The sequence below is a fragment of the Schistocerca gregaria genome, chromosome 1 (genome assembly GCF_023897955.1).
Source record: "Schistocerca gregaria isolate iqSchGreg1 chromosome 1, iqSchGreg1.2, whole genome shotgun sequence".
NCBI classification, from domain to species: Eukaryota; Metazoa; Arthropoda; class Insecta; order Orthoptera; family Acrididae; genus Schistocerca; species Schistocerca gregaria.
This window is the reverse complement of record NC_064920.1, coordinates 350,752,792-350,765,313: the sequence shown is the minus strand read 5'-3', so window position 1 is coordinate 350,765,313 and position 12,522 is coordinate 350,752,792. Positions and strand designations below refer to the sequence as shown.

General features: G+C 39.7%; 1 protein-coding gene across 1 annotated transcript in view; it reads right to left on the bottom strand.

Annotated features, from left to right (window-relative positions):
* Positions 1-12,522, bottom strand: part of LOC126345320 (probable cytosolic iron-sulfur protein assembly protein Ciao1) — an 83,086-nt gene that overhangs the window by 30,724 nt on the left and 39,840 nt on the right. The window contains exons 3-4 of the mRNA XM_050002092.1: positions 7,396-7,504; positions 622-790 (exon numbers count right to left, since the gene is read on the bottom strand). Coding sequence (XP_049858049.1) covers positions 622-790; positions 7,396-7,504 — 278 coding nt within the window. The remainder of the gene's footprint in view (positions 1-621; positions 791-7,395; positions 7,505-12,522) is intronic.

Sequence of the window (12,522 nt, the reverse complement as noted above, 5' to 3'; positions counted from 1 at the left end):
GGCAGGGTTTGTTATTGCGTTTGGATGGAGTCCGATTGGTAGGGTTAGTGGCAAAAAAGTGTTTCTGTTATAGAGGCCAGGAGGAGGAGAGAAGATTTTTAACAAGCTGAGCTTTACTGATTTGAGTAGGCGAAAAAGTAAGGCCTTTGGAAATAACTACTACTTCTATAGAACCGAGGCTTTTGGAGAACAGGTTCACAACTGTTTTTCGGAACTGTGTATGTTCTGGATTCTGGGCAGTGTGGGAGAGAGTACCTGAGGGTGTGGTAAACACAGTAGGTCAGCAAGGCAGGGTTTGTTTGTTAGAGGAGATGTGGGGATGGTTTGATTGAGACACTTGTGAAGGGATAGCACTCCAAGGTGGAAATAGGAAGTGAACTCATTGGATAGTTTTTTGACAGAGAGTTGTGGATGCTGCTCTATTTCCCAGAGAGCAAAACTTTTAATCTGGAAGATTGGTTACAGGAGTTTGGGACTGCAAAGCAGGAGAATTTTACAGATAGAGAGGAGGAATTGCAAGGATGTCTGTATGAGGAGTACAAGAAATGTGTGAATATAGTGCTCCCATTATCACAGATTATGATTTTCTTCACAAACAGCAAGTTACTGCAAGCAACTTACACATTTTCTGCTGAACAATGGTCACCCAGATTGTCATCTTGTGACGATCTTGCAGCACTATCTTCCAGAGATTCATCAGGAGACTCTGGCTTTTGAAAAGTTAGTTCTGCTAAATAGGAACTTCCTCCAGAAGAAGCTGATGGTATCAGTGGATAAACAGTTTTGTGGTCTGTAAAACAGTAAAGTCGTTCATTGTGTCAAACAGTGAAAGAAGTAATATAACAGAATTCTTATTTGTATTCAAACATACCTGATGCTGTTTGCCTACAGTTGTGTGATCAATGTTGTCATTGACAAGTCATTAATTGTGTTTACCAATGATGTAAAAGAGTTTCCAGCCAATAAGTGAGATACACAATGGCATCATATTTCGTGACATTCTAACTCTGAATTCATCTCTCAACAAACCTCTGTGTCTGATATGAAAGACCTACTTAATTTTCCATGCCAGATGATGTCTGTTTTGTTTCATCCATTTATTCACTCTTTCCACATTGTGTTTACAGCAGCAGAGTTGGTGCAGCCTACGGGAAGCTGGTCTCCCACATCAGTATTTGCAGTCATAAAATTTTTAACACATCTGTTTACACAACCTGCTGCCATGCATTGGTTTCCAAATCCATTCTGCAATCTATGGTGAGTGTATGCTATGACGACTCCTTCCTTTACTATTAATTCAATTACAAATGTTGTTGAGAAATCATAAAATATATCATGCAGAACACTGGCACAATATTCAGTAATATTTTTGGAACATTTTGCTAACAGCAAACTAAGTTCAGTCTCGTATGTCTTAGGTACAAAGTATTAACCATAACTACCAGTATGATCTTTATCTACCCCTATAATTATAAACTTGGCTGCAGTAACTCTTTCTGGGTATGGGGTTCTGAACAAAATTTTTCTCTCCCTACATTACTTTTATCTCTTTTCTTAACCTTCCTTTTTTCTGAATTACACTTTTCACACTCAGTGATGAAACCATTTCTTCAAAAAGCTGAAGCTATTTTCTTTGTGACATTGACAGGGATGTCTTTGTTTAAGGAATTGGCAAGTAGATACTCTTATTCTAGAACCTATATCACCAACAGACTAACATAACTTTAAAGTAAACACCCAAATTACACAATAAAAATTAAACAACACACAATCATAACACTACATTAAAGTTTTAAGAAGTAAATTAAGCATGTGAATACCATGAGACACTTCGGAACAATGTACTGTAGTCAGATCATGTACATATTGAAGTTGTTAATTCCTTGAGAAAGTGAAAGTACTCAAGCCTCTTAAACCATTATAAGCTAGTCAAATTGTGTAAAGAAATGCTTTAGTGTGTGATACGCAAATGACAAATTTTTTATGTTTATTCATATGGTGCCATTAGAGCCCTTGATAAGCAACATTTATAAATTTCTGGACGACTCCTTTTTGCCTAGAAACTCAAAATCGTTTCCTGTCTGCCTATACTCTTTCCACAAACCAGAGCTGTAGAGCTGGTAGAGAAGCAGGTGGTGCGAGAGATGCCTGGAGCGCCTATACAGCACACAGGTGGCGTATCTGAGGGTGGAGAGAGAAGCGGTGTAGGGGGTCATCTCTGCAGCAGGATCCTTCTCATCATGGAGCAGCAGTGTATGTGGTGGTCATGAGAGGACCCTCAGGCAGGTGATGTTGAAAATGACAGCTGTTCATAGGTGAGATGATACAGAAGTGTAGTCGATATTACTCGGGAGGATATACAAATGATCAAGGCGCCAAATGCATGCAAATGCCACACATAGGCTTGTTGTCATTGCAAGCTGTGAGGTAGAGATCATTATGGATGATGGTGGTGTCACCTGGGATGAAGTCACTGACATCATATCAAATGGTGACGGCTTGTAAAGTCCTGCATGTTACCACCTGAGTATCGGGTAGTGATAGATAGTCATCTTCATCATTCATTCCATCATGGCCCAGAATGTCAAACATGTCAGTGTCTCTTACAGACTCTGAAGGGGCCTCTGCACAGTGACCGTAGTGCCAGCTGGATCATGTCATTCCACAGTACATGTGTTTGCAGTTTGTGAGATCTTTATGTACCAAGACCCTAGGTAATGAATGAGGGGCACGAGGTGGCATGTGAGTAGGTCATATGTGGTACTTCACTTTCTGGACTAAGTCAGGTAGGTCTACCAGTTCAAGGTCTTGTGTGGGTAGGACGAAGCCAGCGGGGAAAACTAGTCATTTGTGATACAGTATATCAGTGAGGTGCTCTTTGCTGGCTGTTCTGATGTCAAGTAGTACACAAGATAGTGCTTTAGTCCACATTCTGCCACGAGACATAAGAGCTGCTTTGAGTGTCTGATGCAACCAATTGACCAATTCATAGCTGTGAGGCTGATTTTCTGTAGAGTGATTACACTTAATTCCACAGAGGTTACAAAGTGCAGTGAAAAGTGCCAATCTGAATTGGTGGCCCAGGTAAGGGAATCATATCTGGTGTGCTGAACCTTGAAATCCAAGTTGCTGAAAAGACACAGGTGGTAGACCCTGCCATGAGGTCTTTGAGTGGTACCACTTCTACCCACCATGAGGCTCTGTCTATCACTGACAGGAGATATTTGAATCCCTCCATCTCTGGGAGGAGGCCAAAGAAGTCTACATATACATGGCAGAAGTGAGTTTTGAGAATTTCAAATTGACCTAACTGTGGTTGTGCATGTCTTCTGACTTTTGTGCATAAGCACAGTGCAGATGCCTGTGTCCAGGCGTGGCTGTCCTGCTTGATATTAGGCCACACGAAGCATTCTGTTATGAGACAGATTGTGAGTCTGACACTTGAGTGGCAGAGATTGTGGGGTTGATCAAAGATTTCTTGTCACATTGTTAGTGGCAGAAATGGATGGATCATGTTAAGGGAGACATCACACAGGATTGGTGTATCAGTTTGTAGGATGGTGTGTCATTCGATACATAGGTTGGTAGTACCCTTCCGTATCAGTTCTGTAATGCTCACGCCATTGCATTGGTTAATGGGTACTTGCTCATAGCCAAATTAGTACTGACCCACAATAAGTAGTCAGCAAGTCAGCAATGAGACTGTGTGCTCCATGTAGGTGATGTACATCCATCATGTACTGGGTGATAAGGTCCAGGTGTTGGTAGCAACTGGACATGACATCTACTGATGGGTGGCATATAGCATTGTTGAGTTTTTTATGGTCTGTAAATACTTTTAACATGACAGTCAGTGTTATCTTCATGTAAGAATTCCAGAGCCTCATAAATGGTGAGGAAATCTCAATCCAAAGTCAACCATTTCAATTAAGAGGGTGGACATTTTTGCAAGAAGAGAAATCACTAGCTGTTGTAGAACAGCACCAATGGTGGTGTTGCTTGCATCTGTGGTGACAGCTGAGCATCTGGAATGGGGTGAGCTATGTGACTGTGTGTGCAAGGCAATCTTTTACGAGCTCAGATGTGTCCTTCATTTCAATGGTTCACTAAATCTTCCTTTGTCCATGTTTGTTAGAATTTGCTACTGCATCAGTTAGAAGTGCTTGTAATGTTGCTGCTTGTTGCAGGTGTCCCCTGTAAAAGTTCAAAATTCCAGGAAAGCAACAGAGTTTGTGATAATTCTGAGGGAGTGGAAGCTGTCTTATATTGCTGGTCTGCCTGGTGTCAATTTGATACCAGCAGTGCTAGCTATGTGGCTGAGGAAGATAACTTTCATTTTCTGTAATTGAGATTTAGCCTCACTGATCACTAACCCAGCATCATTAAGAGCAGTGAGAACGTGTTCAAAGTACCAGTCATGGTCTTCAGGCATAGTCAAGAAGATGTAAACATCACCTAGATAGGCACAGCACTAATCCTGCTCTCCAGGATTATGGAGCTAAAGTTGGGTCCAGAGTCCACCTAAAACAACATCCTTGAATTGAAGTGGGAGATATGCAGTCAGCCTCACAGGTGCACAGTCAAAGAGGCATGTACTTGGGTCACCTGTAGAGGCTATCAATGGCTGAGTGTCTTTGTGCAGGCCAGTGTGCCTATGTTTTAAGTTAGGAAACCAACATGGGTGTGGAGCAAGAGGCAGGGGGTGTGGCAGTACCTGCAGCACTGCCAAACTGGACATCGTATCAGAGTGGTGTTGCAACCACGAGGTGTTGGCAGTATTCAGTATTGTGTTGGCCACTTCGTGAGTGGTGCCATGCACAGCCTGTTGCTCAGTAACTAAGTTCAGTGTGGTGTTGTCACTGTCAGTTGTCTCTGCTCCACTAGGAATGGGTCAGGTGGTAGCATGTGGCAGTGGGGCAATGGTACTGTGCTTTCGTAATTTATATGGTGCCATCCTGTTCACTAGAGCCAAATGTCTCTCTAAAGGTTCAACTTCATGTGATATGATTGTCAGTTTTAGTTGTGGCAGAAGTTTACAATCCAGAGTGTCCACAGGATAGCATCCAGCACAAAGTTAGCATCCAGCGTAGATGTGAGTCATTGCCAAAGCTGTGATGGCATTCTGCCATCCAACTGTTCATCATTGATGGCCTGTTTTATCTTCCACTTGGGTGTCCTGGAGAGCCATTGTAGCTGTGCCATTTTGGCTGTGGCATACTTGTTACGGAAAGGTGGTGCCAAGATGATGCCACTGATTAAGTCTGCAAGTTCTGACAGATAAAAAATAAGGGTGATGAATCAGGTGTCATCGTCAATGAAATAAATACTTACTCCATGGTGGTGAACCATAGTTCGGGTGTGAGTCGAGTTTTTGAGGTAAATGGGGGCTTTGGTGGGGCAACTTTTTCAAAATCCATAAATAAGATGTCTGTTGCTGCCATTGTGGTGATGTAATATGTGGTGTTGATTGGTAATATTTCACAAATAGCTGAAGTACATTTGTGTTTTCTCACAAGTTGGTGTGCCACACATTGATTGCATCATTCATACACTTCACATGCATTCATTCCAGGTACATTACTCCATGGAGCTGGTACAGTTGTGGTGGCAACAAAAGATAGCCGTATTGTTAAAACACACTACGGCGGTTATTTCAAAAACTTGTGCGACACATTTCGCATTTCACACTGGGGTCGCCACTGAAGGAGTGTTCCTTATCACGTGACAGGGATTGACCCAATAATGTAGTTTACACAATTAGTCCTACAAAAGACTTATTTACAAAGTGTGATACAAAGACATATCCACCTTCAATCATGACACAGGATGCACTGAAGCCTTTGCTTCATCCAAAGATAAACATATCTTCTCACACCAGTGCTGTGCAATGCTACTGACATCTCCACACTTCCATTCAAAGCAGTAATTTTGTATGAATGTAAAATCCAGAGGACAGGAGTTTATAAAATGCTCTTTTTAAAGTAAATTGATCAACATAATGAGTGATGAGGACAGGGGAAAGCACCATTGAACTCCAAAAAAATTATTTAAAAGAGAAAATAAATTTTAAGTTAAATGACTATTTCTGCATAAAAATTTTACTACAATATCTTAAAAGAATGGAATTCTATGTAATGATTACAAGTTGGCCATAACTGAAAGGAAATGCACAGAGCATTACTTTACTTTGTATAAAGTTTAAAAGTATTGTTTGGCAGGATGAATGAGTCATGATTCAAAAAAGTGTAACGACTGCAATACTTTGGAGCTACAATGAGACAGAACTAAAAATGAATAACTTATGCAAATGATATGACCTGTTTCACTGATAATACAAATACAATATATTACTAAACTCCACTATGTAAAGAAATATTTACATGACTCAGTCTAAAAGATGGTTCTGTGTTGTAATCAGATTTGGTCAACAGAATAAGTTAAGCTAATAACATTTTGCCACCATTTATGTATTAACCATGTATAGAAGTTATGACTATAAATTTCATCCATTGTTATTAATAAAGTTTGTGGGTACTGTCTACAGATTATGATATAATATCACACTGACTGACATACGAGAGTCCTTGCATTATTTGCACACTATCTATATACCAACAAATTACATCCAGCAGATTATTTAATCATTTACTAACATCTTCCAGATTGTAATGACTGGTGATAAAAAAAAACTGTAATTGAATTACTGGAAATTAAGTAATCATAACCACAAATAAGATGGCAAGTGACATAATGGAAAATGACCAGAACAGACTTAATCTAGTGTATTTCTGAATCAAAATCTACAAATGACTAATACATGCATATTCTCAATTAAACAAACAGCTGTCATGAATAGGCCTCTTGAGAGTTATCCAGCCATTAGTTGTTTCCAAATGTAATGATTGTAATTACAATGAAATGAACACCCTTAGCTGCTTACAGGCATTGACATACGTCAACGGGGACAGATGAACATGTGTGCCCCAAGCGGGACTCGAACCCGGGATCTCCTGCTTACATGGCAGACGCTCTATCCATCTGAGCCCCCGAGGACCAGAGGATAGCGCGACTGCAGGGATTTATCTCGGACACGCCTCCCACGAAACCCACATTCTCAATATATTGTCCCGCACTACATTCGTAGTGCCCCCGTCCATTATACTCATTACTCGCCGATTCCCGTAAAGAGTTCGGGCACTGATTGTGCATTCGCACAGAAGAAAAAGATGGTCAAGTGGCTGGTGAGCCTTAACTATATAGATGGATAGAGCGTCTGCCATGTAAGCAGGAGATCCTGGGTTCGAGTCCCAGTCCGAAAGAACAGATACCGTCTTAGTATATATGTAATAATTGTGTTTCAACAAATTAAAATTATAATGAAAGTTATCAACATACCAAAAGCACTGGCTAACCAGTCATTAACTCCTCCTCTCACTGCATCAAAACTGGTATGTGGTGAATACAAAGCAATTCTATTTTCCAAACAAGCAGCAACAAGACGCTCCTGTGAAAAGTTACGTAATATATACGCTATTTATAATGACTGCAAACAATATTAGGGTTACAAAGAAAATCAGGTTCAAGAGCACACAATAAAGATTCTAAACTACACAAACTGCAGGATCATACAATCCCAAAAGTAAAACAAAACACACACACACACACACACACACACACACACACACACACACACATACACACACACACACACGGCAGAGAAAACACACTAATCCGAGCTAATGGTGAAGGAAGTATTCTAATGGGTGAAATTCCAGATTAAAGAACTATTTATTCTGATAGACAAAAAGATAACAAAATTTATTTTGATGCATGAAAGCAAACTTCTTCTGATTATCTACTCTAGTGACTTCTAACTCCCACCTCGTAATTGACCAATATTGTAATTACCCACCTTATTGTATGAGCAGAAGGCTGCAGACATGTTTCACTTGCACATTCACAGAAAAAGCCTTCCTGTGATATGATTAACAAAAAAAAGAAAAAAAACCTCATGTGCGCCTACTTAATTTTCATCAACCTGTTCTACTAAAACTGTACTCTGCATCAATGGCAGCCCCATTTGAGAGTCTCACCTTTATCCCTAAGACCATAATTTCTTCATCTGTTCTTTAAAGTGAAGACATTTTTGCTATGCCTAACCTACAGACCCAAACCAACCAAGTCCAACATTGAACTGAGTCTTACCAAATCCATTTCTTGGTTTGTTTTATTCTCTCACTAGCATCTTCCAGTATACCCCATGCCATAAGCACACAGAACAAAAAATTAGTCAACCTCCCCCCCTCCCAGCCAGTGACACACTAATACCATGTAACACTGCCTCTAGCTTTGATAATGGCCTCAATTCAGTGAGGAAGAGAGACCACAAGTTGCTTCAGGTATACCATATCCAGCTGAAACCCTCCATTTATGATAAGAGTCAGTAAAACCACCAAACTGCAGGGATGCTGATTGCTATATTTCACGTGCTGTTCTGTATAGTACCAGACATTTTCTATGGGATTATGACTTTGCAGGTAAGTCCAGATGTGATAGGGAGACTCAGTGTTTGTCAAACCAGGGATGCATGTGTGCAATGCTGTGAATGTGGCTGCTGTCATCTAGGAATATGAGAGTGTCCACAGCACACTTTTCATGAAGATATAGAAGACAATTTTTGGTCATTTAGAATAATGAAATAAACATCCTGGTTCATTTTCATGGTAATCTGAATAAGTGTGCTTATCTCACAACTTCTTACAACCACCTCTAGCCTGAACTACACCCTGCAGGTTAAACCCTTCATTGGGCCATAAGTGCACTCAGCACCTTGCATCATTTGAAAAGTAAAATTGTAACTCATCAGAATACAGTGTGCCATTGTCCCATTTCTGTAGTGTTCAGGCATTGAAAACATGCAGCTTTGTATACCTTTGCAAAAATGGCTTTCCCTGACTCTAAATGGTCATTGTTAGTAGTTTCAGTCACCATGTTCATTCAAAAACTTGTTGAGGTGGCTTGAATTCACTGATAGCAGCAATTCCTATAAAGATTGTCATTAACAAAACAAGACACTCATGGCTGGTGCCTGCTGGATAGGATCTTATAGCATTTAGCTGGCTGTAAATAATACATTGTTTCTTGTGAACAAGTTGGACAGTTCGCAATGACACAACAACAAATAGGCAACTTCATACATGGTTTGGTCATGCAGACATCAAAACACAATAGCTCTTTTTCTCCATTCAGTCATAATGTCTTCAGTCCTGAGACTGGTTTGATGCAGCTCTCCATGCTACTCTTTCCTGTGCAAGCTTCTACATCTCCCAGTACTTACTGCAACCTACATCCTTCTGAATCTGCTTAGTGTGTTCATCTCTTGGTCTCCCTCTACAATTTTTACACTCCACACTGCCCTCCAGTACTAAATTGGTGATCCCTTGATGCCTCAGAATATGTCCTACCAACAAATCTCTTCTTCTAGTCAAGTTGTGTCACAAATTTCTCTTCTCCCCAATTCTATTCAATACCTCCTCATTAGTTATGTGATCTACACATCTAATATTCAGCATTCTTCTGTAGCACCACATTTCAAAAGCTTCTATTCTCTTTTTGTATAAACTATTTATTGTCCACGTTTCACTTCCATACATGGCTACACTCCATACGAATACTCTCAGAAACAACTTCCTGACATTTAAATCTATACTCGATGTTAACAAATTTCTCTTCTTCAGAAACGCTTTCCTTGCCATTGCCAGCCTATGTTTTATATCCTTTCTACTTTGATCATCATCAGTTACTTTGCCCCCCAAATAGCAAAACCCCTTTACTACTTTAAGTGTCTCATTTCGTAATCTAATTCCCTCAGCACCACCCGACATAATTGGACTACATTCCATTATCCTCATTTTGCTTTTGTTGATGTTCATCTTATATCCTCCTTTCAAGACACTGCCCATTCCATTCAACTGTTCTTCCAAGTTCTTTGCTGTCTCTGAAAGAATTACAATGTCATTGTCAAACCTCAATTCTTTTTTTCCCCTCCTTCTTCTTCTTCTTCTTCTTCTTCTTCTTCTCCATGGATTTTAATACCTACTCAGAATTTTTCTTTTGTTTCCTTTACTGTTTGCTCAATATTCAGATTGAATAACATTGGGGAGAAGCTACAACCCTGTCAAACTCCCTTCCCAAACACTGCTTCCCTTTCATGCCCCTCGTTTCTTATAACTGCCATCTGGTTTCTGTACAAATTGTAAATAGCCTTTCGCGCCCTGTTTTTTACCTCTGCCACCTTTAGAATTTGGAAGAGAGTATTCCATAGCAGGTACAAATTTTATTCTAAGTTTTTTAAATTAATATTAGGTAGTAGTTCAATGAGTAGCCTCAATCTGAGATTATATAATGTCACAGATAAGGATCAAATGTACATTCAAATCTTGGCACATAGCTCTACAAGGGCTCATTGCAAGCTCTTGTTTTAAAAATTATTTGCGTTTACAAATATGTGTCGATGATAAGAGCTAATCTTGGAAACTTGCGTACTAATGTCAATTACAATACCTACAACAATCACGACTGTGGACCCTCCACACAGATCAAGGAAAAACAGCTCGTACTCTAATATGTGAGCCATTTTGGTGCCAGTCTTTTATAATGCACTAATATCAGACATAAAAAGGTTGAAGAAGGTAATTGTTTTTAAAGCAGAGTTAAAAATCATTTCTTGTGGTGACATCTTTCTTTAGTGTAAATGAGTGTTCACTTACACAAATATTAGGCCCTCATTTATTGTCAACTACTCTTTACTCTTTTATCAGATGTACCATCCACACTGAATTTGTTTTTGCACAAGAATGTTTATATTGTTCATCCCCAGTCTTCTCTGTTTTACATTTTGTTCAGAAGCATGCTATAACAAAGTTACATGTTCTTGTTGCAGCATTGTTTATACTTTTTGTGCATACTGTAATCTCCTTTTAGACTATGTATATGTGGTTTCCTTTACTAATAATGTATCAAGTGAAGTGGCTACACATTGGACTTGCATCCTGACTTGGGTTTTCCATGGTTTTCCCTGGCTGCTGAGTTGAATGCTGGAATGGTTTCATTGGTAAGGCCATGGTAAACTTCCTATTCTCACCCAATCCTAAACTGGTTTGTATGTGTTTATAGACATATATATTTTTCTATGATATAATTGACATGTTGTGCTGAGTGGTCTAATTGTAAGGATGAATAAATAAATAATACCTCCTCATGACCCCACCTGCAGTACTAATGGGTGAGCCATTTTGGTGGGCCTAATCCCAGATAGAGGAGGTGGTTTGGCACCTAAAAAAAGCTGTAAAAGAGCCAGGTCATATCTCAAGGCACTTCTGAGGCTGACTACCTCAGTTGTAACCCTGTTGACTCCTGTGCATTTACCTCCAACATAGATCATTTGATTAACAATGACGACAAGTTCACTCATAGAGAGCACTACCCACTGTGGTAATCAATCCATGATTGTCAAAGGCCATGTCAGAGAGGCAACAGATTCTGGAGAGCTCACACCAATATAGAAAGATGGAAAAGTAAGAAGTGTCATACTTAGTTACCTTCAACATTAACTCACTCCTCAAAACCAGAGAACTGAAACACCTTACCGATATCCTGTCCCAACAGAAAATCATTATAACAGCATTACAAGAGGATGTCGATGAAGATGAAATGGGAGATACGATACTGCGTGAAGAGTTTGACAGAGCACTGAAAGATCTAAGTCGAAACAAGACCCCGAGAGTAGACAACATTCCATTAGAACTACTAACAGCCTTGGGAGAGCCAGCCCTGAAAAAACTCTACCATCTGGTGAGCAAGATGTATGAGACAGGCGAAATTCCCTCAGACTTCAAGAAGAATATAATAACTCCAATCCCAAAGAAAGCAGGTGTTGACAGGTGTGAAAATTACTGAACTATCCATTTAATAAGTCACAGCTGCAAAATACTAACATGAATTCTTTACAGACGAATGGAAAAACTGTTAGAAGCCGACCTCAGGGAAGATCAGTTTGGATTCTGTAGAAATGTTGGAACATGTGAGGAAATACTGACCCTACAAGTTATCTTAGAAGAAAGATTAAGGAAAGGCAAACCTATATTTAAAGCATTTGTAGACTTAGAGAAAGCTTTTGACAATGTTGACTGGAATACTCTCTCTCGAATTCTGAATGTGGCAGGGGTAAAATACAAGGAGCGAAAGGCTATTTACAATTTGTACAGAAACCAGATGGCAGTTATAAGAAACAAGGGGCATGAATGGGAAGCTGTGGTTCGGAAGGGAGTGAGACAGGGTTGTAGTCTATCCCCGATGTTATTCAATCTGTATATTGAGCAAGCAGTAAAGGAAACAAAAGAAAAGTTCAGAGTGGGTATTAGAATACATGGAGAAGAAATAAAAACTTTGAGGTTTGGCAATGACATTGTAATTCTGTCAGAGACAGCAAAGGACTTGGAAGAGCAGTTTAACGGAATGGAC